This window comes from Furipterus horrens, unplaced genomic scaffold, assembly GCF_987537825.1.
Source record: "Furipterus horrens unplaced genomic scaffold, mFurHor1.1.pri manual_scaffold_7, whole genome shotgun sequence".
Lineage (NCBI taxonomy): Eukaryota > Metazoa > Chordata > Mammalia > Chiroptera > Furipteridae > Furipterus > Furipterus horrens.
This window is the reverse complement of record NW_028327177.1, coordinates 141,544,944-141,566,299: the sequence shown is the minus strand read 5'-3', so window position 1 is coordinate 141,566,299 and position 21,356 is coordinate 141,544,944. Positions and strand designations below refer to the sequence as shown.

The window sequence follows — 21,356 nt, the reverse complement described above, 5'->3', positions numbered from 1 at the left end:
GAGGCGCGCTTGCGCAGTCCGCAGACGCAGGCCCTGCGCCTACTAGCCCCGGTGCAGTGGGAACGGGGGGCGGCCCCCCGCGCCGTCCAGATTTTCCGGATTGTTTTAGGCCTGAGAGCCGGGGGAGAGCCACCCAGCTTCTTCCCACCACGGCGTCTCCACCCTGGTTCAGCCTCTCGCCTGTGAAGTGGGGTTACGTATTAGGGTTGTCTTAGGGGTTAAGGACCCGCCAAGGCCGCGTCTGGCAGGCAGGCTTCGGGTGTAAGTGCCAGACATGACGGCTAGGCAGGGCACCCGGGCTCGGCCCGCGTACTTCCCTGGCCTTACAAATGCACACACGCAGGCACTCGGTCAGAGCCCAGGGTGGCCTCTGGGCTCCCTTGGCATCTCTTTATGACACCGATCCTGTTTGGCGATGTGTGGCGGAAGTCTGCTCTGCCCCAGGCTCCGGCGCCGCGTGGTGGCCAGGCCTGGTGCAGAGGCTGCGCGAAGCGTGCAGGAGGATCGGCACGTCCCTCCTTTCTTGGCACCCCGCTCGGTGGGCGACCTCACACCCGTTCTGCAGGCGAGGGTAAGATGCTCAGAGGCCTTGGGAACACGATCAAGGCTACCCGGGTGGGCACTGGCAGAACCGGGCACTCAAAGCTGTGGGGCTTCAACTGCATGCCTGGCGCACGACTCTGGGCCTTGGCAATCCGGGCTGGGGGTGGGGGAGGACGAGCAGAGGAAGCAGTAGGGGTGCGACTCCAAAAGAGCCCCCTCCTCAAGCCGCGCCTTGCGCACGCGGGGCAGGTCGCTGAGGGTCTCGGGTAAGCACCCAGTCAATGCTTGGGGCACGTGGGGCTGAGGGGCTTAGAGAGACCGAGGCCCCTGTGAGAAGAAAGATGGGCCTTGCAGTGGATTGTGGCCAAAAGAGGGCGCCCCATAGCGGCGTGGCTACATCCCCGCTTCCCCGCCCCAGTCCCTCCCAGTTTCCCCGCCCCGGGCCCCATTTGCCTCCAGGACTCGCCTGCCTCCAGTCTGCGCGAGCGCAGCTCCCCAGGTACCTGCCCTGCGCCCCCCGATCCTCTCTCCCTCTCTCCAGTTAGAACCCCCACCTACCCCTAGTTTCTCCCCTTCCCATTCGTCTCCCCAGGTCCCCTCCCTCGGGTCTGCCCCCAGCCCTTCCCCGTGAGCCCTACCAGGTCCTCGGAGGGGACAGAGCGAGCCTTGGCGGCGCCAATGACCGCGCCCCTGATCGCAGCGTCACCGCGCTGAGCACCCCGCGTCCCTTGCGGGCGGGAACTCCAAAGCCTTTCCTGGTTGAGCGCTCCGGTTTCCGCTTCCAGAAACGGGTGTTTTCCTCCAACCCCGACCCTCTCCTGCCCGCGGTGCTAAACTAGGACCCGTCACAGTGCCTCGGAGAGCAAGGGGTTGGTGAGCAAAATAACCAGCTCCTTAGTTTATTGAGCAGCTACCATGTTTAGTACTGAGTGCCAGGCCGACCCGGGGCGTGTGACATGCGCTCCTTTAATCGCATGGACCGCCTACTATTGTATTGTTCCCATTTGTAGAAAAGGACACCGATTAGAACGGTGACCAGAATTGAAGCCCCCGGTATTCAGTTCTTTCCAAGGACAGACACCTTCACTTGTCAATTATTTTTTAACTTGTTAATTCTTGATGTAGGCTTTAATGTCCCATAGTTCAGATGAGGAAACTGAGGCCTGAGGCCACACAATTAAGGGAGCGGCAGAGGCAGAAATAACAACTTCATTTTCCTCACCCCCGGGAGGCCTCCTTGCTGCTTCCCAGGTCCCGCCCTCCCTGTGGTAACCTGTCTGCCCCACTGGGACAGACTGTCCTGTGACTCAGCCTGGCCTTGCAGCGCAGGTACCGCACGAAGGCAGCATGGCGGGCGTGGAGCAGCGCGAGGGCACCGTCCAGGTGCAGGGCCAGAGCCTCTTCTTCAGGGAGACTCGGCCGGGCGGTGGGCAGACCGCCCGCCTCTCCGTGCTGCTGCTGCATGGGATCCGTTTCTCCTCCGAGACCTGGCAGAACCTGGGCACGCTGCTCAGGCTGGCCCAGGCTGGCTACCGGGCTGTGGCCATTGACCTGCCAGGTACTTCGGGGGCAGGCTTTTGGACAGGGGTGGTGGGGACCTCCTTGGGGACCCAGGGCTGGGGTCTGGAAGGCCTTAGCCAGGCTAGGATACAGTGCGCACTGCAAGGATCCTCGAGCCTCTCTGGTCTTAATCCAATGCCACCTGGACGCAGTCCAGATGTTCTAACTGCTGCCTGGGGCAGTGTCTCTGAGCTCATTTCCCCATCTGTAATGAGAGATGACCGCACTCCTGGGGGTTGGCTCCAGAGAATGGAATGATGTCCATGTGACTATGTGGTCAGTACCTGACATAATGATGGGTGCCAGCCGATGGGAAGTACAATATTTTGACAGAGCCATTACAATAGGCTCTGCTGGAAACCCTGAAGAGCAAGACTGGATATACTGGCACCTTCAGGGACAGGGCAGGGCCTGGCCAGTGGCTAAGTCACTAGTCAGGATCCCGGATAGAATGCCCGAAGCTGGGTTCTGGGGGAGGCAGGGGCAGTCCCAGACTGCCAGTTATAACCTGGACAGGCAGGCCCCAGCCCCTGGTGCCAAGTGTGGAAGGGGCTGCTGCATGGTTGACCTGCTCCCCTCTCTGGCCCAGATGGTTTCAGTGCCTAAGGGCGGGCCTCCAGGTCCCGACAGGATTGGTTCTGACAAGCTGAGCTTCAAGGCGAAGTTCTTTGAGCTAATCTTTCTGGGAGAATGTAGTGACTAACTGATTGGAGGGCAGGTACGTGTGCTGACCCAGCCCCTCAGCCACTGTTCTCCAGGCACTCACTCTGCCATCCCTGGGGGAAGTGCCTCTTAAGCAGTTAATTTAATTTTCACAACAATCTCAAATGGCAGATACTTTTTTCTCCCTTTAACAGATGGGGAAACTGAGCAGTGGAGAGGGCTGAGGGCTGCAGGTGACATAGATAATAAATGGCAAATTGGGACTTGGACCCAGCTGTGTTGGACTTCAGAGCCTGATTCTTCCCAGAGCACTATACTGCTGGGGGAGATGGGCACACACCCGAGGGGAAAGGCTCATGCTTGCCACAGCTATGACAGATCTAGGCTGCTGCAGGAGTAAACTCGGGCACAGTACATGTTGCAGGAACCTGGCATAGGGAGATTGACCTAGGAGGGCTTCCTGGAGGAAGGGACCCTCTCTCCTGTTTACCCACTCACGGCCCTTGTCTTGTCTCTCCGACACTTAAATCCCTGCAGGTTTAGGGCGCTCCAAGGAAGCAGCAGCCCCTGCCCCTATCGGGGAGCTGGCCCCCAGCAGCTTCCTGGCAGCTGTGGTAGAAGCCTTGGACCTGGGCTCCCCAGTTGTGATCAGCCCATCGCTGAGTGGCATGTACTCCCTGCCCTTCCTCACGGCCCCTGGCTCACAGCTCCAGGGCTATGTACCAGTGGCCCCCATCTGCACAGACAAAATCAGTGCTGCTGACTATGCCAGTGTGAAGGTACTTCCGTGTGGGAGGCTGAGATGCCCTTGCCAGGAGCAAGGAAGAGTCCCTCTCAGGGCCTTTCCTCACCTGGGTGGGGGAGCCCGCAGGCGGCTTCTGGGAGGGGTTGAATCACCACGCTCCACCCTTTTGATTTACTTAGCAGATTACTGGCCCAAGCCTTGTGCTAAACCATGTGCTGCGGCAGACACAGATCTGCACCTCTGTTGCTTGGGAGCTGGCTCCCCCCACCCCACTGTGCCAGCCTCCCCCTCATTTGGGGTGACCCCAGGGAGAGGGCAAAGTGATGGGGAGGGCTGGGGCTGGTGAGGCAGGTCCCCGTTGACTCGGCCTCCTTTTCCTTTCTCTAGACCTCAGCTCTTATTGTCTATGGAGACCAGGACCCCATGGGCCAGACCAGCTTTGAGCACCTGAAGCAGCTGCCTAACCACCGGGTGTTGGTCATGGAGGGGGCAGGGCACCCTTGTTACCTTGACAAACCCGAGGAGTGGCACACAGAGCTGCTGGAGTTCCTCCAGGGGCTGGCATGAGGCCCAGCCCTGCTGTCGCGGGTGGGCTGCTTGCCTGTTGGGGGCTCTCTCTCTCACCGTGCACATGCAACAGGTGTGTCTGTCTGTCTAGGGGCTTGTCTTTCAGGGTCTGTCTGTCTTTTCCTCTTTCTCTTGCAGTGACACGCTGAGGCGGTGAAATCAAGAGACAATATTCAGGAATCAAGGGACGTGATCTGGTGGAGGGTAACCATTTAGATGAGCTTCTGCTATAGGCTTGCCAGTTCTGCTCTGCCCAGTCCACCCCTCCTACCGCCCACCTCCTCCTGGGCTGCCCCATAGGGCACTCAGCCCCTACCCGACCTCTTAGGCCAGATACATACATGCCACATGCATGCTTACACTTGTCCCCAAATATGACCCAACCACACAGGTGCACACACCTGCCTGACGCACACGCTCAGGTGCAGCTTTGCATCACTTGCACAAACATGCGTGCATGCTTATGCTTCCATACGAGCACTTGCACGCTTCCACACACCCAGGCAGCACGCCGCTGTCTGCGGAAGGGGGGACCCCAGGGACCAGTCCTTGCAGGGGATCCTCTGTCAGGCCTAGGGTGTGTCCTGCCCAGAACTCCACTCATCCAGAGGTCGCAACCGACTCCAGATCAGAAATGCCCCCCAAAAGAGAGGTCCACCCCTTTGACCCTCAGATCTCCCTGCTTTCCCTCCTCCTTCTGGATGCTCCACACCTTCCCAGGTTATTAGGCCTGGGTCTTCTCAGCCAAGCGTCCTTCCTGCTTTGAGGCTGGGGGCGGCAGGGTGGAGCGTGGAGGTCGGTGAAATAAAGTAATGCAGTTAGACCCCTCAGGCTCTTGCTGTCTCCAGAGCGTAGCCCCTCCCCTGCCCCTTGGGACCGCCACCGTGGGCCCCTCCCCCACCCTGGCGGGACCAGATGGTCCCCCTGCCCTTTGTCCACCAGGCCAGATGGAGGGGAAGGGAGATTGGATTCCCCTCCCCACCCCCACACACCCAGGAGCCAAGAGACTCAGCTGTGGGGGAGGGGGAGGTCAGTGGGACCTGGCAGAGCCGATCACGGAGGCGAGGGGGAGGCCGACCGGCGGGGGTGGGGGGGTCGGCGGCAGGAGGTGCTGCGGGGGAACGAAGGGCCTGGGAACAGCCCAGCCTGCGCCTCCTCTTACCTATTCCCTCCCGGAGTCCTGGCCGCGCCGCCTCCCGTGCGACCCTAGCCCCAGAGGGAATTCTGGGGGCAGCTTTGGGGGAGTCACGGGCCGGGTGCGCGGGTCACTGAGTTCGCAGGCCCCTCCTCCCGCCGGTCCTGCCCCGGGCGGACGTGGGCCGGGCCTCGCGGAGGCCGTGGGTGGCTGAGGGGTGCGGGTCGTGGCGGGCCAGAGCCCCGCGCGGGGATGGGCGGCGCGGAGCAGGGGAGCCGGGACCCCGGGACGGCGGAGGGTGGAGGCCCGATCTCCTCGGGGCCCGGGCCGGAGCGGGACAGCGCGGGCGCTGGCGGCGGGGCGGCGGCCGGGATGGGGGCGCAGGGGTCTCGGCAGAGGCGCCCGGCGAGCGGGCGGGCCGGCCGGAGCAAGGGACTCGGGAGCCGGCGCAGCGCGGGCGGCGGCGGGAGGACCGCGCTTCAGCCCGCGCCCCCCGCGCCCCCCACTCGCAGGGGCCTGAGGGCCCCCCAGCGCTCTCGGAAGCGGCCGCCGCGCGGGGCGCACCGCGGCGCGCGGGGCGGGGCGGGCGGCTGCGGCACTGGGGCGACTGGGGCGGGCCCGCGGCGCTGTAATCGGATCCGGGGAGGGGGCGGGGAGGGGCCGGGCCGGGCGGGCTGGGGGGTGGGGGTGGGGGGGCGCGGAGCCGGGCTCCGGGCCGGCCGGGCTCCGCGCCTGTCAAACCCCTCATTGTTCGCAGCTGATGTCACTCGCAGTTGTGAGCGGCCGCCTCTCCCGGGGACAATGTGGGACTGAGCGGCCCAGCCGCCGCGCCGCCGCCGCCGCCGCAGGACAGCCCCAGCGAGGTAGGGCGCGCGCCGGGCGGGGCGCCGCGGGCCGCGAAGTTTGGGGGTTCGGCCGGGGGCGGGAAGCCGGTGCCCAAGTCCGCAGGCCCGGGTCCTGGGTCTGGGGGCCTGGGAGACCGCGCGGGACATGTTCCCTGTCCCACAGGGACCCAGGCCTGCACCGGTGGGGGTGCTAGCCTGCCGGAGGAGCCCCCAGCACCCAGGAGGGTGGTAGTGGACCCGAGACCCCAGATTCCAGGCCCCCATCCCACCTGCTGTTTCTGTCCTTTGGGACCGCTCTTCCCGCGACCTCCCGCCCTGCGTGCTGGTTCTGCCCCATCGCTGTCCCCATCTGCCATTTCCCCGCAGTTCCTGGCCCCGTCCACACCCCTTCCCATTCTCTGCGGGCTGTGGTGCGGCCGCCACAGACCTCCCTGCTGGGGGTGGGGTGGGGGTGTGTGTGGAGGTGACAGTCGGAGGCTCCCCGCGGTCCCCGGTGCCCGTGGCTCTTCAGCCCCTCAGCGCTGCCCTGGCTACTTGGCTGGAGTCCTGAGGGTGGGGGCCTGTGGCTGCTCACTTCGGCCGGGCCCTGGTGCCTGCCTGGCCCGAGGAGGGAGGTGCCCGCCTCCTCGCTCCCCTATCCCAGGCCCGCCATCTTGAGACCTGTGGCACCCCGTGCCCCACCCGGCCCCCGCACCCTGGGGAGTGGTCTTGGAGGGACGCGCCCAGGGCCAGCTGCAGTCCCTCCTTCCCGAATGGGGGCTGTTGGTCCCCACCAAGCCCAGGATGAGCACCTCCATGCTGGACCAGCAGGGCATGTGTCCTCAGGGGCCCTCCTTCCCCCACAAAGAGCTCTCCCAACTCCGAGCTCCTCAGATGCTTAAACCTCAGCTCTGGCCCTCACGGTTTCCTGGGCTGATTGTTGTTGCTTTGGGGCCAGCACCTGGGACCGTATCCTTTTTCCATCGGAAGGTCCCGTAGCCCCACGGGCCCTAGAACCCTCTCAACCTCCAAGGCGCCCCCGTCCCAGCCCCCATCCCCTAGCCTTCATCAGCATGCAGGCTCAGGCTGCCCAAACACAAGGGGATTGTTCTTCGTGCATGCTCAGGGTGGGGGGCTGGGAGCAGGCGGCCCACACACCCTGGCAGGCCCGGGCCACCGGGAGGCTGGCTTTGCCCCGCCCTGTGTCCCCGGACTGGCTCTGTCCACCCTTCCTACTCCCATCCCTGCCCACCTCCAGCCTCCATCACCATGTCCTGGTGGCGCAGACCTCTGGGGGAAAGAGGTCTGAGCTACACAGGTGGGCGCCTGGGTGTGCCCAGCTCTGCCAGGTGCCTCTCACGTAGCATTACAAACAAGCCCCTTCCTCTCTGGGCCTCAGGTTCCTCTCTGGTGAGGCCCTTCCAGCTGTGACAGGCTGAGCCCCCGGACCCCAAGGAGAAAGCAACTTTGGGCCCCAGAAGTCTCAAAGCACAATGCAAATCCCCACCCCAGAGATATGCCCGGGGAGCCCTTAGACCCTGAGAAACAGGGGTGCTGAAGATTAGGACCTGGGAATCTTGTCAGGCAGATCCTGGCTCTCTCATGGGACTGGTCCCCTGTGCTCTAGGCCTTCTCGTCCCACCCTCCCTGCTCCTCTGGGACCCTTGCCCCATCTCTGGTCCCTGATGTTCAGGCCCTGTGCGCCCTCTCTTCTCCCCCAACACGGAGGCTGCTCCGGGCCTCTGCCCTCCAGGAGACCTCTGTGTTGTGGAAAGGCATGCTCGGAGATGCCTATTTGGGACTCCCTTGAGTTGTAGTCATATCTTTGGGGGGCCCAAAGGCCTGAGTGTTTATATCTGACGTGGAGGGTTGGGAAGGGCTTCCCAGGGGAGGTGGCATTGGAGAAGGATTTTGACAGAGTGGGGAGGATGGGCATTTCAAGCTGGGATCAGCCTGGGCAAAGGCCCAGAGGCCTGGAGGTGCTAGGCGTGCTTTGCAGCCCCGTGTGGGGGGAGGGGGTGGAGATGAGACAAGAGGAGTCGTCAGGGGCCAGGTGGCAAAGGCCCTGGAGTGCCTGTCTATGGGTAGCAGCCTCTATTCCTTGGGCACTGGGGAGCCAAGGATGGCTGTTGAGCAGCAGTGGGACCCAGTCCACAGGATGGAGAACAGACGGTAGAGACCCTTCTCAATCTGGGCGAGACGGTGTGGGATGGGTGCCAGTGGGTGGGGCTGCACCACGAAGCTGCCCTTCCTCTTGGAGCCCAGTCTGGGCCTGGGGCCCCCTTGCTCTCTGAGCAAGCGGCTGTGCGGACTCCTGAGGGGGGCGGGGGTGGGGGTTGCCTAAGGATCCACGCACCAGCCAGGTCGTCAGCACTTCCCTTCCCTGCCGAGCACTGAGGGTACAAGGCAGCCCTGGGCTGAGAACCAGAGGCTGGAGCTGGGGGACCCCAGGCTGCTCCCCTGCAGGCTCCTCCTCCCCGACTCTCCCCAGAGGTGCGTATGGATGGTCCTCTTGGGATGCCGGAGGCTGAATGGCTGGGTGCTTGGGTCTGAGGGTACTGGGGCAGTTCTTGTAGGGGGGCCTGGCTGGTCAGGAATGGTGAGGAAGGGAAGGCCCAGGGCAGGGGGGTCAGAACCCCTCAGTGCCCCCAGGCCCAGCGCCCAGCCCCTGCCACGCCCTGCCCTGCCCGGCCTCAGCATTCCCTGGCATCGCTGGGTGTGGCCAGCGCGGCTGCTTCTGGAGTAGGTGTAGGAGGGTGCTCGACTAGGGGCTGGAGGTGCTGAGAGCATACTGGGGGGTGTGAAGGGGAGGATGAACTTGAGACTGGACTCCTCTCTCTCCCCAGCCCAGGTGGGTCTACAAGGCCTCGATGGTCCAGACACTCTGCTCTGGCCAGCAGAGCCCAGGGAATCCCCCAAGGGGCGGGCCAGTCCACTTGAGTCCCAGGAGCCCTCCCCTCCCCCGGATTGTTCTTGCTCCAGAACAAAGCCTGGGTGGACACTTGATCCCTGAGTGTGGGGGGAGCTGGCTAAGCCCCCAGCCCTTTGATTGGGCAGCTGTCATGAGAGAGAGAGGGACAGCTGGGGGGAGGGGCAGGAAGGGGCAGCCGCCATGGCCCTCGTTGTGGCTTACACAGCTGTTCCCCCCCTCCGCCCCCCTCCAGCCTGAGTGGCAGGAGGCCAGGGACAGAGAGAGTGGGCACTGGGTCTGGGGAGGGGGTCGGAGGAGCAGGCGGGAACGCTGGAAGTCAGAGGCTTGGTCTAAGCTGGGTATGTTCTGCCAGGGAGCCCTGCTGACTAGAGGGGGCTGGGTGCCCCCAGAGGTGAGCTGGAGGTCAGTGTGGCTTGAGGCCTGGCTATCATGTGGGTGGCCCAGTGGGACCCAGGGCCCCCCAGGCTGGAGAGCCCCAGTGAGGGCAGAGGGGAGCGTGTATGTCTAACAGGGCTGCTCGTTCCAAGGGGGCCTAGGAGAGTAGTTTGGACGACCTGTTTCAGGACCCCTTATTCTCTCCTAAAGACAGGAAAGACCTTGGGGATCCCTAAAAGCAGGAAGAACACAGAGAGACCAGCAACTCCCCACCCCCAGCCCCGTGTGTGTATGCAGGCGCGCGCACACACACACACACACACACACACGCACGCATATAGTGCCCATGGGTAAACTGAGGTCCGGGTCAGGTGCAGACCTGGCCAAGGTCACCCACTGAACTTGGGGCAGTGGGGCTCTGCTACAGACCTTATCTTTTTCAGGGTAGGAGCCCCAGTTCTGGTCACATGCCAGCCCTTCTGACATGTTTTTCCTGGGACTTAGGCCCCCAGGGGGGTGATGTGGAAATGGTGTGAGGACAATGTCAGGTCTCCCACTGGTTACCACCCCAAAGGGTTCCCGAGGCCCAGAAAGTTCTGAAGCTTAAGACCATGGTCTAGACAAGTTGGCACCCCTTCCTAAGCACAAGCCACGTCTGCTAGCTAGACAGGGGTCTCAGAGACTGCTAAAGCCTGCTCCTCACCTTTGAAGAGCCCCCTCCCCCTCACCGAAAGAGGAGTCGCAGACTCAGAAGGGACAGACAGAAAGGGGAGGAGGCAGACAGGCCCTGTGACAGAGCCCCGTACTAGCAGGCAGGACGCTGGGAGTCCCACCAGGCCCCAGCTCTCTGTGACCTTGGGCAGGTTACAGACCCTGGGAATTCATCTGTCCAGCTAACCAGTATGTTCTGACCACCTTCTCCGGCCTGGCTCTGGCCTGAGCTCTGAGGACACAAGAAGGAGTCGGCCTTGGCTCCTATCTAAGGGGCTCCCGGGCTGGGCTGTCCAGGGAGGCAGAGACCAAGCGTGTTGTCACGAGTGCTTTGCGGGGAAAGTGCAGGCCGCTGGGGGAGCCTTAGCAAGGGCAGCCGGCACCAGGCTGGCCAGCGTGCCCGCAGAGCTCAGGCCCTGCGTCCACAGTTGACCTCTGACCTCTGGAGAGCCCGTAGACCACACTGGAATGGAGGGGTGAGCAGGTTCTGGAGAGGCAGCAGTTACTGGGTACTTGGGGAGGGGCGGGGTTGTCACCCCAAAGTCAGATGAAGAAACAGTGGCTTGCTCGGGCTTCCTGAGGAAGAGCCAGGCGGGGAGCCCCCTTCCTACTCCAGGTTAGGACAGGGCAGGGGCTGAGGAGGAAGGTGCCCAGAGACCAGAGGTCGTCCGGAGTGCTCCAGGCTGGCCGTGCCGCCGTCGCCCCGTGCCCTCCCAGGCGGGGTTAGGGCTCAGTCGTGGCTCAGACTTGGCACCAGTGGGTCCCGTCCCTGTGTTCCTCCTCGGGTTCTGGTCCCCCAGCAGCTCCCCATCAACGCTGAGCCTAGGTGGGACACAGCCGCTGGAGGCGAGGGATTTCCAGGCAGGATTAAGGTTCAGGATTAAGTCAGGGCTTGAGAAGGGGTTGGGTGGGGAGGGCTGGGGACCAGGCTAATCCTGGCAGCTAATCTCTGGCTCCTCCCTCTCCATCAGTTACCAGATTTGACATTCCCAGCCCCTCAGCCCTTTCTTACCCATCACCCAGTCCCAGGGGGAAGCAGTCCCTCCAGGGTATGGGTGAGGAAATTGAGGCTCGGAACCCAAGTGACTTGTTTCTGGTACAGTAGTAAGTGCTCCAGGCTGGGAACGCGGCCATCCTGGATCCTTGCCTCCTCAGCACAGAGGGCAGGGCTTAGAAAACCACTGTGCAGGCCGCTGGACCCTGACAGCCCCCCTCCCCCCAACACACCCCCTGGTACTGAGCTGTCTGAGGGGCCTCTGCTTCAGTGAGCTCCAGCGGACGGGAACAGCTTCCAGAGGCGCGGCGGCCAGCCTGCGCCCCAAGCCTTTGCCGAGCAGGGAGAAGGCAGGGGCACTAGCGCCCCTCCTAGAGCCTTGCAGTCTTCACTTCCGCTCTTCCCAGACCTCCCACAGCTCCCCATGGCCGTGCCAGGCCCCATCCACAGGGGTCCCGTGTTCCAAGAGGCCAGCGAGGAGGCCTCCCAGACGCCTGCTAGTTCGTTCTTTCTTCTGATGTTTGAGGGGAGGGGAAGACACACATGGAGACTGGGTGCCTGCCACTCATGCCCACTTCTGTGCTCAGCCCATTTTAGTTCTCATAACTCTTTGGGGGGTAGGACTCGGTTTCCCCTTCTTCCAGGTGGGGCCTCGGAGGCTCAGGAGAGTTCAGTGAGCTGCCCGGGGTTGCACAACTAGTGAGTTGCACCTAAGCACCCCAGTTAGCGGGACATTTGAAACTCAGGGTCTGTGTCATCTCCCTCCTCTGGGAGCTTGACTAGCCCAGCTCGGAGGTCCCCATGGAGGGGCAGGGGACCCGAAAGAGAGCTTGGCTCCTGTCTAAGCCCCCTCCGCCACCCTGCCAGAGCCGGCGAGGCTGCAGCGTGGACTCGGACGCACTCCCAGGCCGCTGCGGCCCCAGCCCCGCCTGGCAGGATGAGCAGCTCAGACGCGGGGCTGGAGGAGGAGCCGGAGCTCAGTGTCACCCTCACGCTGCGGATGCTGATGCAAGGAAAGGTGAGGGGTCTCTGCTGTGGCTTGGGAGAGGTAGCGGGCATGGCGAGGCTGGTCCTGGCCAGCAGGGGCGGGTGGGCGAGGGCCCGGCATTGGTACCCTCTGACCCCACTCTCGGCTTGTTTGCAGGAGGTGGGCAGCATCATCGGGAAGGTAAGTGTGGGTTCTATTCCGTGTGTCCCCTTAAACCCGAGGCCTGCGTCCCACCGGCTCCGGCTAAGAGCCTTCCTCTATTTCCCCCCTGCAGAAAGGAGAGACCGTGAAACGGATCCGGGAGCAGGTGAGGACGGAGCGTGGGGAGGAGCCAGGGTTCGGCGGGGCAGGGAGACCCAGTGAGGGCCCAGAGGCGGTGGTTTGCGGCCGCTGGGGCCTGAGCGGCTGGGGAGAGAGGGAAGGCGCCTGCTTCCCGCCGCTTGTCCTGTCCTCACAGAGCAGCGCCCGGATCACCATCTCTGAGGGGTCCTGCCCCGAGCGCATCACCACCATCACCGGGTCTACGGCGGCCGTCTTCCACGCGGTCTCCATGATCGCCTTCAAGCTGGACGAGGTGTGTGACGAACAGGACTCTGGCTACGGCTGGGAGGGGAGGCCAAGCTCAGCCCGGGCCCTCACGTTGGAGTGGGACTGGGGAGGGCTTCCCTCCGGGGCAGGGGCGCAGCAGGGGCCTGCAGGACCAACCCACGGCCTTCCCTCCAGGACCTCTGCTCTGCTCCTGCGAACGGTGGGACCGTCTCCAGGCCTCCCGTGACCCTGCGCCTGGTCATCCCCGCCAGCCAGTGTGGCTCCCTGATTGGGAAGGCTGGCACCAAGATCAAGGAGATCCGAGAGGTGAGGTCGGGGGGTAGCATCCCCGGAGGTCCCACCCTCCAGTTGTGAGGGAGGGCCTGGGCTTATGGCTTCCTCTGCCCTGGGCAGCTCTGAGCCTGGGCAGCCCTTCTCTGGGTTCTGGGCACAGCCAGAAGTGGCCCCTCTTCTCTGCTTGCAGACCACCGGGGCCCAGGTGCAGGTGGCGGGGGACCTGCTCCCCAACTCCACAGAGCGTGCCGTCACGGTGTCCGGGGTGCCCGATGCCATCATCCTGTGTGTGCGCCAGATCTGCGCTGTGATCCTGGAGGTCCTTTCTGGGGCAGGGAGAGCGGGCAGGGGCTGGGCCCCGGGCCTGTCTTGTCGGGCCGGCCTGAATGCTGTGCGTGAGACAACCTGGGGTGGGGGGGCAGGGACGGAGCCGGAGCTCCGGGATGTCACGTGTGTTTACCGGGGGGGTCATGGGGAGGGCCTTGAGAACGCAGGATCCTTGTGAGGTCAGGGTGGCCTGAGAGGGCCCTGACGGAGCTGCTCCGTTTGTGCCTTTCAGTCCCCACCCAAAGGAGCCACTATCCCGTACCACCCAAGCCTCTCCTTAGGGACCGTCCTTCTCTCCGCCAACCAGGTGAGGGGAGCAGCAGAGGGGTGGGAGTGTTACTGGAGAAGGGGATGGAGATAGTGGAGGGGATGGAAGGAGGAACTGGGGGGTCCAGAGAGAGGCAGGGAGGAGCAACTGTGGCCAAACTGCCCTGACCTGTCACAGTCACCCCCTTTTACCCACTTTGTCCCCACAGGGCTTCTCCGTCCAGGGTCAGTATGGGGCTGTGACCCCAGCTGAGGTGAGTGGCCACAGCCCAAGACCCCCCTTCCCAAATCAAGCCTCCTCTGACTTCTGACCCCTCTTCTTCGGCCCAGGTCACCAAGCTCCAGCAGCTCTCGGGCCACGCAGTCCCCTTCGCCTCCCCGAGCATGGTGCCAGGTGAGCAGCCCCTGCGGGAGGCTGGGGCAGCCCCCTGGGGTGCACGTGGGGAGGCAGGCGAGGCCCGGCACCACGCCCAACCCCTCTTCTCCCTAGGACTGGATCCTGGGGCGCAGACCAGCTCTCAGGAGTTCCTGGTTCCCAACGATGTGAGCAGGGGATGGGGAGGCTTGAGGGTGGGGAGGGGGCCCCCGGGGCCTGGGCCTCGCCTGGGGCTGACGTCCTCCCTCCCTCAGCTGATCGGCTGCGTGATCGGGCGCCAGGGCAGCAAGATCAGCGAGATACGGCAGATGTCGGGTGCTCACATCAAGATCGGGAACCAGGCGGAGGGCGCCGGCGAGCGGCACGTGACCATCACGGGTTCCCCGGTCTCCATCGCCCTGGCTCAGTACCTCATCACTGCCTGGTGAGTGTGGGCTGGGGGAGGGGTCACAGCTCACAGGTCACGGGGCTTCCGGGCCTGAGAAAGGCAGGGGGAGGGTGGGGAGGCGGACCCCTGCCTGGGTCTGTCCTCTGCCTCGCTCCCTCCGTGTTGCTCCATGTTCTCGACATCTGTCCCGGTGCCCCCCTGCCCCGTGCCTGGCTTTGTGTCTTGGGCCTCTGCTGCCCCCTTTCTCCCCTCGCCCTGGACGCTATCTGCTGTCCTTTCTTCCGTCCCTGCCCGTCTCCCTTTCCCACCTTCTCCCCACATGTGTCACCCCGTGTCCCTATTCTCCTCAGCTCCCTTCTCCTGTCCGTCACCTAAACTCCCCCCCGATGTGGCCCTCATTGTCCCCTCTCACCCCACCTTCCCCTTCATCTCCCTCCACACCCTCTCTCCAGTCTAGAAACGGCCAAGTCTACCTCTGGGGGGACACCCGGCTCGGCCCCCGCAGACCTGTCCGCCCCCTTCTCGCCGCCCCTGACGGCCCTGCCCACGGCCCCCCCAGGCCTGCTGGGCACGCCCTACGCCATCTCCCTGTCCAACTTCATCGGCCTCAAGCCCGTGCCCTTCCTGGCTCTCCCGCCCGCTTCCCCAGGGCCGCCGCCGGGCTTGGCGGCCTACACCGCCAAGATGGCAGCGGCCAATGGGAGCAAGAAAGCTGAGCGGCAGAAATTCTCGCCCTACTGAGGCCGGCTGAGGCGCAGGCGTGGGAGCGGGCAGGACCGCCGGCAGGGGCTGCCTCCGCACCCATCCTGCCCACAGAGCCTCCCGCCTGGGGCCCCAAACACCACTAATGCCCAGAAGCATGGATGCGCCCCCTGCCCGGCCCCGGCCTGCGGGAGCTCCTATGCTCACGGCAGGGGCAGTTTCTGGCCCAGGGTTCCGGGAGATGCGGCTGCCCCGGGAAGGGGGCTCTACCCCGTCTCGCTCTGTGCTTGGCTGCAGGGAGCATCCTTAGTGCCCCCACTTTGGGGGTCACTCCTGCATACCCCATCCCTTAGGGCTCCCCAGCCTACTGCCCCCTTATGGGGATCAGGAAGGAGGGCAGGGGGCGGCTGGGGGCCGAGCTTGTCTCCCCACCTCCCCGCAGGTTCCTGCCGCTTCCACTGATACCCTTTTGACTGGAATGGACTGGCTGGGCTTGGCAGAGGGCAACCCAAAGAGGGGATACTGCCAGACAGCTGGGGGAGTCCCACGGGGCAGGGCTGAGTTCTCAGCAGCAGACACTCTGTACAGTTTTTTCAATCCCTGTTTTTGAATAAATATTCTGAGACCAGGAAGCTGTGAAACATTGTGGGTATTGGCAAAACCTCCAGAAAATGGGTGCAGCTGGCCCCAGAGGACCCCCGTCTATGAACCCACCAGCCATAGTTCTGGGGCTTCAGGACCTTCTGGGGGACATGTCCAGCCTCCTGCCTCTAGCACCAGACTGATCCAGTTGTTTGCTGGGCATGTTAGACGCTGATGGAGAAAATCCGGTAGCTTTGTTCAGTCTCTCCTGAGCGCAGATGTCAGGGACGTTTTTCTGAGGGTCTCTCCACTGATTCCTCCTGCTGTGGGTCACCCAGACCCTGCCCTGCTCAGCCCTTCCCTTGGGCTGTGAGCCCTTAGGATGCTCTTTGGGCCCCTGGCCACCTCTGCTCCTTCCTTGGCCTGGGGACCGTCCGTGAGCGTGCAAACCGCCTAAGCTGGAGAAGCCCTGGAGGTGGCCCAGGGAACAGGTGGGGAAAATGAGGCCTAGGGAAGGGTAGGTCTGCGCACGGTTGTGCAGCGTCAGGCCTAGAACCCGGGATTCCTAGCTCCCCGAAGCCTCTGGGCCTTACCAGGTTGCAGGCCCCCTTTCTCCCGTTCCTGAGTCAGAAGCCTAGGCAGGGCACCTGCCACCACCTGTGCAGGAGGCTGAACGGTCCCCTTTCGATGCCACCCTCCTTTCTCCGGTCCCAGTTCAGTGTATGACACACAGCTCCGCTCAGGTGGCCTTTGGCACGCTGAGGATCTCCCCTCCTGCCAAAGCCGGGGCTCGCTCTGGCGCCTCCGAAGGGCCGAGGGCAGGGCGCTCTGGAGGTCCCCGGAGGTGCTGCAGGAGCGCCCGCGGGTGCCAGGTCCGCAGAGCGCAGGCCCGCGGGCGCCGAAGCCGCGCTTGGCGGGCAAGGCGGCCCAGAGCGCGGCGCACGGGGCGCTGCAGCAGGCCGTAGAGGAAGGGCTGCGCCGCGAAGGCCGCGTAGGCTACCCAGGTGACGGCCGCCTCGGCCTTCGCGGCCTGCGCGGCGGGCGCCAGGCACGCACAGCCGTAGGGCAGCCAGCAGGCCGCGAACTGGCCCACAGCCAGCGCGGGGGCCAGGGCTGCTTTGCCGCCCGGCAGGCGGGGCCGGAGGGCGGGCGGGACGGAGAGGCGGCTGTCCAGGGAGTCGGAGCGTGGCCGGGCCCCGCGCGCGGGCGGCGGGGGCCGCAGGGCCGCGCGGCGCGCCACCAGGAAGATGCTGCCGTGCGCGCCGAGCAGCAGGAGGGCGGGCAGCGCGAAGGCCAGCAGCGCCCAGAGCGGCCGGAAGGGCCCGAGGCCGCCGGCCAGCACCGAGCAGCGGGCGGGCGCGGCGGGCGCGGCGGGCGGCGGCCCGAGCAGGGAGAGCGCGCCCAGCAGCGCGGCCGCGGCCCACACGGCCGTGAGCACCAGGGCGGGCGGGGGCCGCTCGCCGGGCCGCAGCGGGTGCACGATGAGGCGGCAGCGCGCGAGCCCCAGCGCGGCCACACCGAGCGTGCAGGCGGGCAGCATTGTGGCCGAGAGGACGCGCGCGGCGAGGCAGGGCCCGGGGCCCAGGCGCAGGCGGCCCAGGCCCAGCGGCGGCGCTGCCAGCAGCCCCAGCGGCATGATGGAGGCGGCGGCCAGCAGGCCCACGACGCTCAGGTGCAGCAGGTAGAGCGCGTCGCGCAGCCCCGGCGTGCGCAGCACCACGACCAGCAGCGCGCCATTGCCCAGCAGGGCCGCTGCTTCCACGACGGCCGCCAGGACCAGCTCCATGGGGCCTGCGACGTCTGTGGCGCTCAGCCCCGGGGTGTCGGCCAGCCAGCGTCCGGCTTCACCCTGTGCTGGGATGCAGAGGGCGAGATGGGACGGCCCCCAAGTCCCCATTCCCAGCCCCCGGCCCTTGCTCCTCGCGCCCCTCACCTCGCAGGCTGCCCAGGCTCTGCCCCTGCCGCCCAGGTCGCCATCCTCCCGGGGGCTTGGCCAGCCCTACGGAGGGTGGAGGGTGCGAGGCTGCTGTGGCTCTCCCCTGCACCCCAGCAGCTCAGCCCCTGCTGGAGATGGTACTGGCTGTCACTCTGATGTGGCCCTTTACAGACGCAGAGACGGCAAGGGAGGGGCAGGGCCTGGCACCAGCCCCCCGGGGCCTAGCAGCTGCCAGCTGGAGGCCGGAGGCTGCGCTGTGAGAGTGCTTGGGGTGCCTGTGGAGGGGCCCCCCCAAGCAGGCCCAGGCTGGAGTCTAGCGCCAGGACGCTCGTGTGTGGAAGGCTGAAGAAGCCAGAGCTCTTCCCTCTCCCGCTCAGCCTGGGCCTCTCTGTCTATCTCTGGAGTATGGCATCTCTCTCCTTCTGGTGGCCACCCCACTCTGGGGTTCCAGCACCTGCGTGGGACCCTGGCTCCCGGACATTGGGGTACCATTCCCTTCCATTATTGCAGCACCCTAAGAGTGGTAGGAGCCTCCTGCTGTTGCTGATCTTTGGGTGGCCTCCCCCTCCTGCTCTGTGCTTCAGTTCCTTTCCTGTATGAAAGTCCTCTCGTCTGCAACACGTGGAGGGGTTTCAGCTTTGCTGACCGGGTCTTGACCGACTCATGCCCTACAGTGTGTCCTCTGCACAGTGGCTGCAATGTGTCCCCCCCAAAACAAATTGGCCTGGGCTGTGGCCTTGCTCTCCTCCCCCAAGGGAAGAGCTGCCTGTCACAGAATGGGTGTCCCCAGCTCTCTGCCCACACCCCACCCTTGCCTACCCTACTTGCAGCCACGGCAAAATCATCTCGCTGGTCCTCTCACGGGTCGGACATCAGCCACGTTTCCACCTCAGGGCCTTTGCATGTGCTCTTTTCTCCGTCAGAACCCCTGCCTTCAGGCGTGCCCTGCGCCACATTCTGAGTGAGAGAGGCCTGTGCTGACCGTTGGTCCCCTCTGAGATCATTCCGCCTTCCCGTCACTGGTCCTTTTATGCCGCTTTATTTTTCTTCCTGGCACTTTCCCTACCTGACACTGTGTTTCGTATCCACGCACGTGCTTGTTTAGAGCCTGCGTTACTAGCCAGTGAGCCCCGTGAGAGCGGGGGCCTTGTCTGTGTCTTGCTCACGCCTGTGCCCCTCGACCCATCACGGCACACGGTCAGCGTCAGTACAGGTCTGGGTGGCAGAGATGAGGCCTGGACCTGCAGGTCTGACTCTCTTTCTGCTGCGATTTAAAGGGCCCCAGCCCAATTCTCTGTTATTCAGCTGAGAAGGCTGGAGCTCAGCCAGGAAGGAACGTGTCCTGGATCACACAGCTGAGTTGTACCTGGAAGCCAAGCCACCCGCTTCCTAGGCTCTGTCTGCTACTTGCATGTGGGCATTCGCCCGTCGGAGGGGGAGCTGGGTTTTGAGGTTTTTGTTCAGAGGGAAGAGAGTGCATTGGCCTTCTCCCTGCCCCGTTAGGCCTGGTGACGGCTCAGCAAGGCCAGGCGGGGACAGCAAAGAAGAAAATGGGCTGAGGACGGCAATGGGCAGGGATGGGGACTATGGGGGCTTGGAGAGTGCATGCTCCTCCAGAGTCACTTCACTAAATCAGAACACTTCGTAGTTTATCTTTTTTTTTTTTTTAATTTGCCTAAAGAAATGAATGGAGGATAAAGCATAAGTGTTGACCCTGACTTGCCACATCAGGGAGAGGACTAGGAGAGCAACACTCTTCTGAGCACATATTTTTGTATAGATTGGACTCTTTGGAACTATGTTAATGTTCTATGTACTGAAAAAAATATATCGGTGAAGATGAGGAAACCCCCCTAAAGGTGAACATGAGCAGAAACACATGAACCTGCCCGTATTTCAAATTAGTAACAACCACACTGAAGAGAGCTAAGTGCCTGATCCAAGCAACCCCCAAACTGTAATACTCATGGACCTCAGTCTGAAGACAGAAAGATAATCTTGAAGAAGCTTCACTAGAGCTTGAGCCCTGCTTAGAACATTTATTTTTCACAATGGCACAGGCGCAGCAATTTGGAATCTCCTTCTCGTGTGAGATTGAACAAGTAAGTAAATATGCTGATGCCGATGGAACCAGGCTTCTTACTGTTGGAGAAGGGACGTATCCATGCAGAACTGGGTGGAAACAAGAGAGCCCTGTGGTGTTGGACGGGGACTGGCGGAACAGATATAAAGAGGTGGGTTTATTTACATATACGTACTTCCTAGCCTTTTTCCTACAAGGGCTAAAAGCAATGACACCCAGTCCAAAGAGCATCATACCTTCTGCCCAGACCTTCGATTCTGAATGCCATTTCCTGCTCCGGGGAACAAGGGCTCCCTGGAGAAATCGCTGACCCAGGGTTGTGCAAGACGAGCCTGGAGCATCATGTGACGCCAGGAAGTAAGGAAGACACAGGAGTCAGCCTGAAGGACAGTCTGCAGGCCACATCTGGGACCATCGGAGGCCCAGAATAAATAATGACACATTGCTGAGTACAAGGGGGAGAAATGGTACCTTTCCAGGGGAGAGACCTGGTGCACCATCTTCATGAAGTGGTCCAAGTTAGTTCACGTCACCAACAAGGGGACGTGTCCCTCCTGAGAGAATGCCCTGAGGAGACGAGGAGATGTCATGCATGTTCCCACTCACACAGTAGGACCTGAATCTAATCATGACAAGCATCAGAGAAACCAACATGGAGAGAGATCCCATGAAGCAACTGGCCTGGCCCTGGCTGGTGTGGCTCAGTGGATTAAGCACAAGCCTGTGAACCAAAGGGTTGCCAGTTCAATTCCCAGTCAGGGCACAGGCCTGGGTTGTGGGCCAGGTCCCCAGTTGGGGGCGTGTGAGAGGCAATCACAGGTGATGTTTCTCTCCCTCCCTTCCCCTCTCTCTAAAAATAAATAAATAAGTAAACTTTAAGAAGTAACACCTCTCCACACATACACACCACACATGCACACATTATAAAAAAGAAAACAAAAAAGAACAGGCCTGTATTCTTCAGGAGTGTCAAGAATGTCCAAGTCATGGAAGAAAAACAAAAGGCTGAGAAAGGGTTTTAGATTAAGGAGACCAAAGAGACGTGATGGCAGATGCCATGCGTGACCTGGGCTGGGCCTGACTGGCTCTCCGGCACCCATGACCTGTGTCTGGACAGGGTCACCTGGGGTGCTCACGGGCACCCTTTCACAAGAGCAGAGCTGATCCCCTTGGGTACATGCAGACGGGACACTTGTCTGCCAGGACAAGGGCAATGTGGTTTTGCTGGCCATGTCTGGGCGAATGGGCAGTATCACCAGGTGGGTCCCCAAATGACCAGCAGTTCTGAGTTGATGGTGAGGGTGGCCTTTGAAGGCTCAATGATCGGAGGAGGTGGGTGGTTGCCATGGTGGACACAGAGGGACCAGGGTGGGTGGGGGTGAGTGTGGGGCTGCCCCTGGGGCCCTGCGGACAGAAAGGGGCCCCAGGCAGTGTGGCTGCAGCACAGACAAGCAGAGTTGGGGCTGAGCGGACACAAGGTTTAATGAACTTGCCCACACGTGCCTGAAGTCCAGCCCACCTGGGCGATCACAGCTCTCGGATGGACAGTCTGGGCGGCATGGATGGCCCAGGTGGATATGGGGTCCAGCCTGCCCTCAGCCTGTGCCCCTCTTAACTACACAGCCTTGACCAGATGCATCATGTCCCGGTCATAATGCCAGTCCATCGCCCCCATCGGCTTTGGAGGCGAGACTCTGAGGCCACAGCCCGGCCAGGGCTAGGGAAGGAGCAGGGATCGGTGTCTGGGACACAGCAGGGAGATTTGGGAGCAAGAAGGAGTGATGGGGTGCCTTGGGGGGGGGGCGCCAGAGATGGGCAGGAAGGTGGAGACCGACC

At 63.1% G+C, this 21,356-nt stretch overlaps 3 protein-coding genes and 1 long non-coding RNA gene across 6 annotated transcripts; 2 read left to right on the top strand and 2 right to left on the bottom strand.

Annotated features, from left to right (window-relative positions):
- Nucleotides 1-8: 8 nt before the first annotated feature.
- On the top strand, nucleotides 9-4,901 carry ABHD14B (abhydrolase domain containing 14B). 3 transcript variants are annotated; one of them, XM_090284844.1, is made up of 5 exons: nucleotides 10-571; nucleotides 962-1,042; nucleotides 1,868-2,101; nucleotides 3,304-3,545; nucleotides 3,899-4,901. In XM_090284844.1, exons 1-5 carry the CDS (start codon nucleotides 394-396, stop codon nucleotides 4,076-4,078), a joined length of 915 nt encoding a protein of 304 aa, XP_090140970.1. In that variant the 5' UTR covers nucleotides 10-393; the 3' UTR covers nucleotides 4,079-4,901. The 3 variants fall into 3 exon arrangements, with proteins under 3 accessions (XP_090140971.1, XP_090140970.1, XP_090140973.1); XM_090284845.1 differs by lacking the exon at nucleotides 962-1,042 and having other exon boundaries at nucleotides 9-571; XM_090284847.1 differs by lacking the exons at nucleotides 10-571; nucleotides 962-1,042 and adding an exon at nucleotides 1,329-1,416.
- A 7,015-nt stretch (nucleotides 4,902-11,916) lies between these two features.
- Nucleotides 11,917-15,551, top strand: PCBP4 (poly(rC) binding protein 4). The gene is made up of 12 exons (XM_090284841.1): nucleotides 11,917-12,067; nucleotides 12,194-12,217; nucleotides 12,312-12,344; nucleotides 12,495-12,611; nucleotides 12,761-12,892; nucleotides 13,050-13,178; nucleotides 13,419-13,493; nucleotides 13,663-13,707; nucleotides 13,784-13,847; nucleotides 13,944-13,996; nucleotides 14,084-14,253; nucleotides 14,670-15,551. The coding sequence occupies exons 1-12, from the start codon at nucleotides 11,987-11,989 to the stop codon at nucleotides 14,956-14,958; spliced, it is 1,212 nt and encodes a 403-aa protein (XP_090140967.1). The 5' UTR covers nucleotides 11,917-11,986; the 3' UTR covers nucleotides 14,959-15,551.
- A 613-nt stretch (nucleotides 15,552-16,164) lies between these two features.
- GPR62 (G protein-coupled receptor 62) lies at nucleotides 16,165-17,550 on the bottom strand. Its single transcript, XM_090284840.1, has 2 exons — nucleotides 17,435-17,550; nucleotides 16,165-17,355 (listed from the first exon to the last, which is right to left on the bottom strand). The coding sequence occupies exon 2, from the start codon at nucleotides 17,285-17,287 to the stop codon at nucleotides 16,241-16,243; it is 1,047 nt and encodes a 348-aa protein (XP_090140966.1). The 5' UTR covers nucleotides 17,288-17,355; nucleotides 17,435-17,550; the 3' UTR covers nucleotides 16,165-16,240.
- Nucleotides 17,551-19,615: 2,065 nt separating this feature from the next.
- LOC150005519 (uncharacterized) lies at nucleotides 19,616-21,349 on the bottom strand. Its single transcript, XR_016512456.1, has 3 exons — nucleotides 19,992-21,349; nucleotides 19,757-19,852; nucleotides 19,616-19,649 (listed from the first exon to the last, which is right to left on the bottom strand). It is a non-coding gene; the product is annotated as an uncharacterized LOC150005519 (long non-coding RNA).
- Between the last annotated feature and the right edge of the window lie 7 nt (nucleotides 21,350-21,356).

Coding starts and splice junctions, on each gene's coding strand:
- ABHD14B (XM_090284844.1), top strand. CDS start 394: ATGACACCGATCCTGTTTGGCGATGTGTGGCGGAAGTCTGCTCTGCCC. Junction 2,102..3,303: donor TGTGGCCATTGACCTGCCAG/GTACTTCGGGGG, acceptor AAATCCCTGCAG/GTTTAGGGCGCTCCAAGGAA. Junction 3,546..3,898: donor CTGACTATGCCAGTGTGAAG/GTACTTCCGTGT, acceptor TCCTTTCTCTAG/ACCTCAGCTCTTATTGTCTA.
- PCBP4 (XM_090284841.1), top strand. CDS start 11,987: ATGAGCAGCTCAGACGCGGGGCTGGAGGAGGAGCCGGAGCTCAGTGTC. Junction 13,179..13,418: donor TCTGCGCTGTGATCCTGGAG/GTCCTTTCTGGG, acceptor TGTGCCTTTCAG/TCCCCACCCAAAGGAGCCAC. Junction 13,997..14,083: donor AGTTCCTGGTTCCCAACGAT/GTGAGCAGGGGA, acceptor TCCCTCCCTCAG/CTGATCGGCTGCGTGATCGG.
- GPR62 (XM_090284840.1), bottom strand. CDS start 17,287: ATGGAGCTGGTCCTGGCGGCCGTCGTGGAAGCAGCGGCCCTGCTGGGC.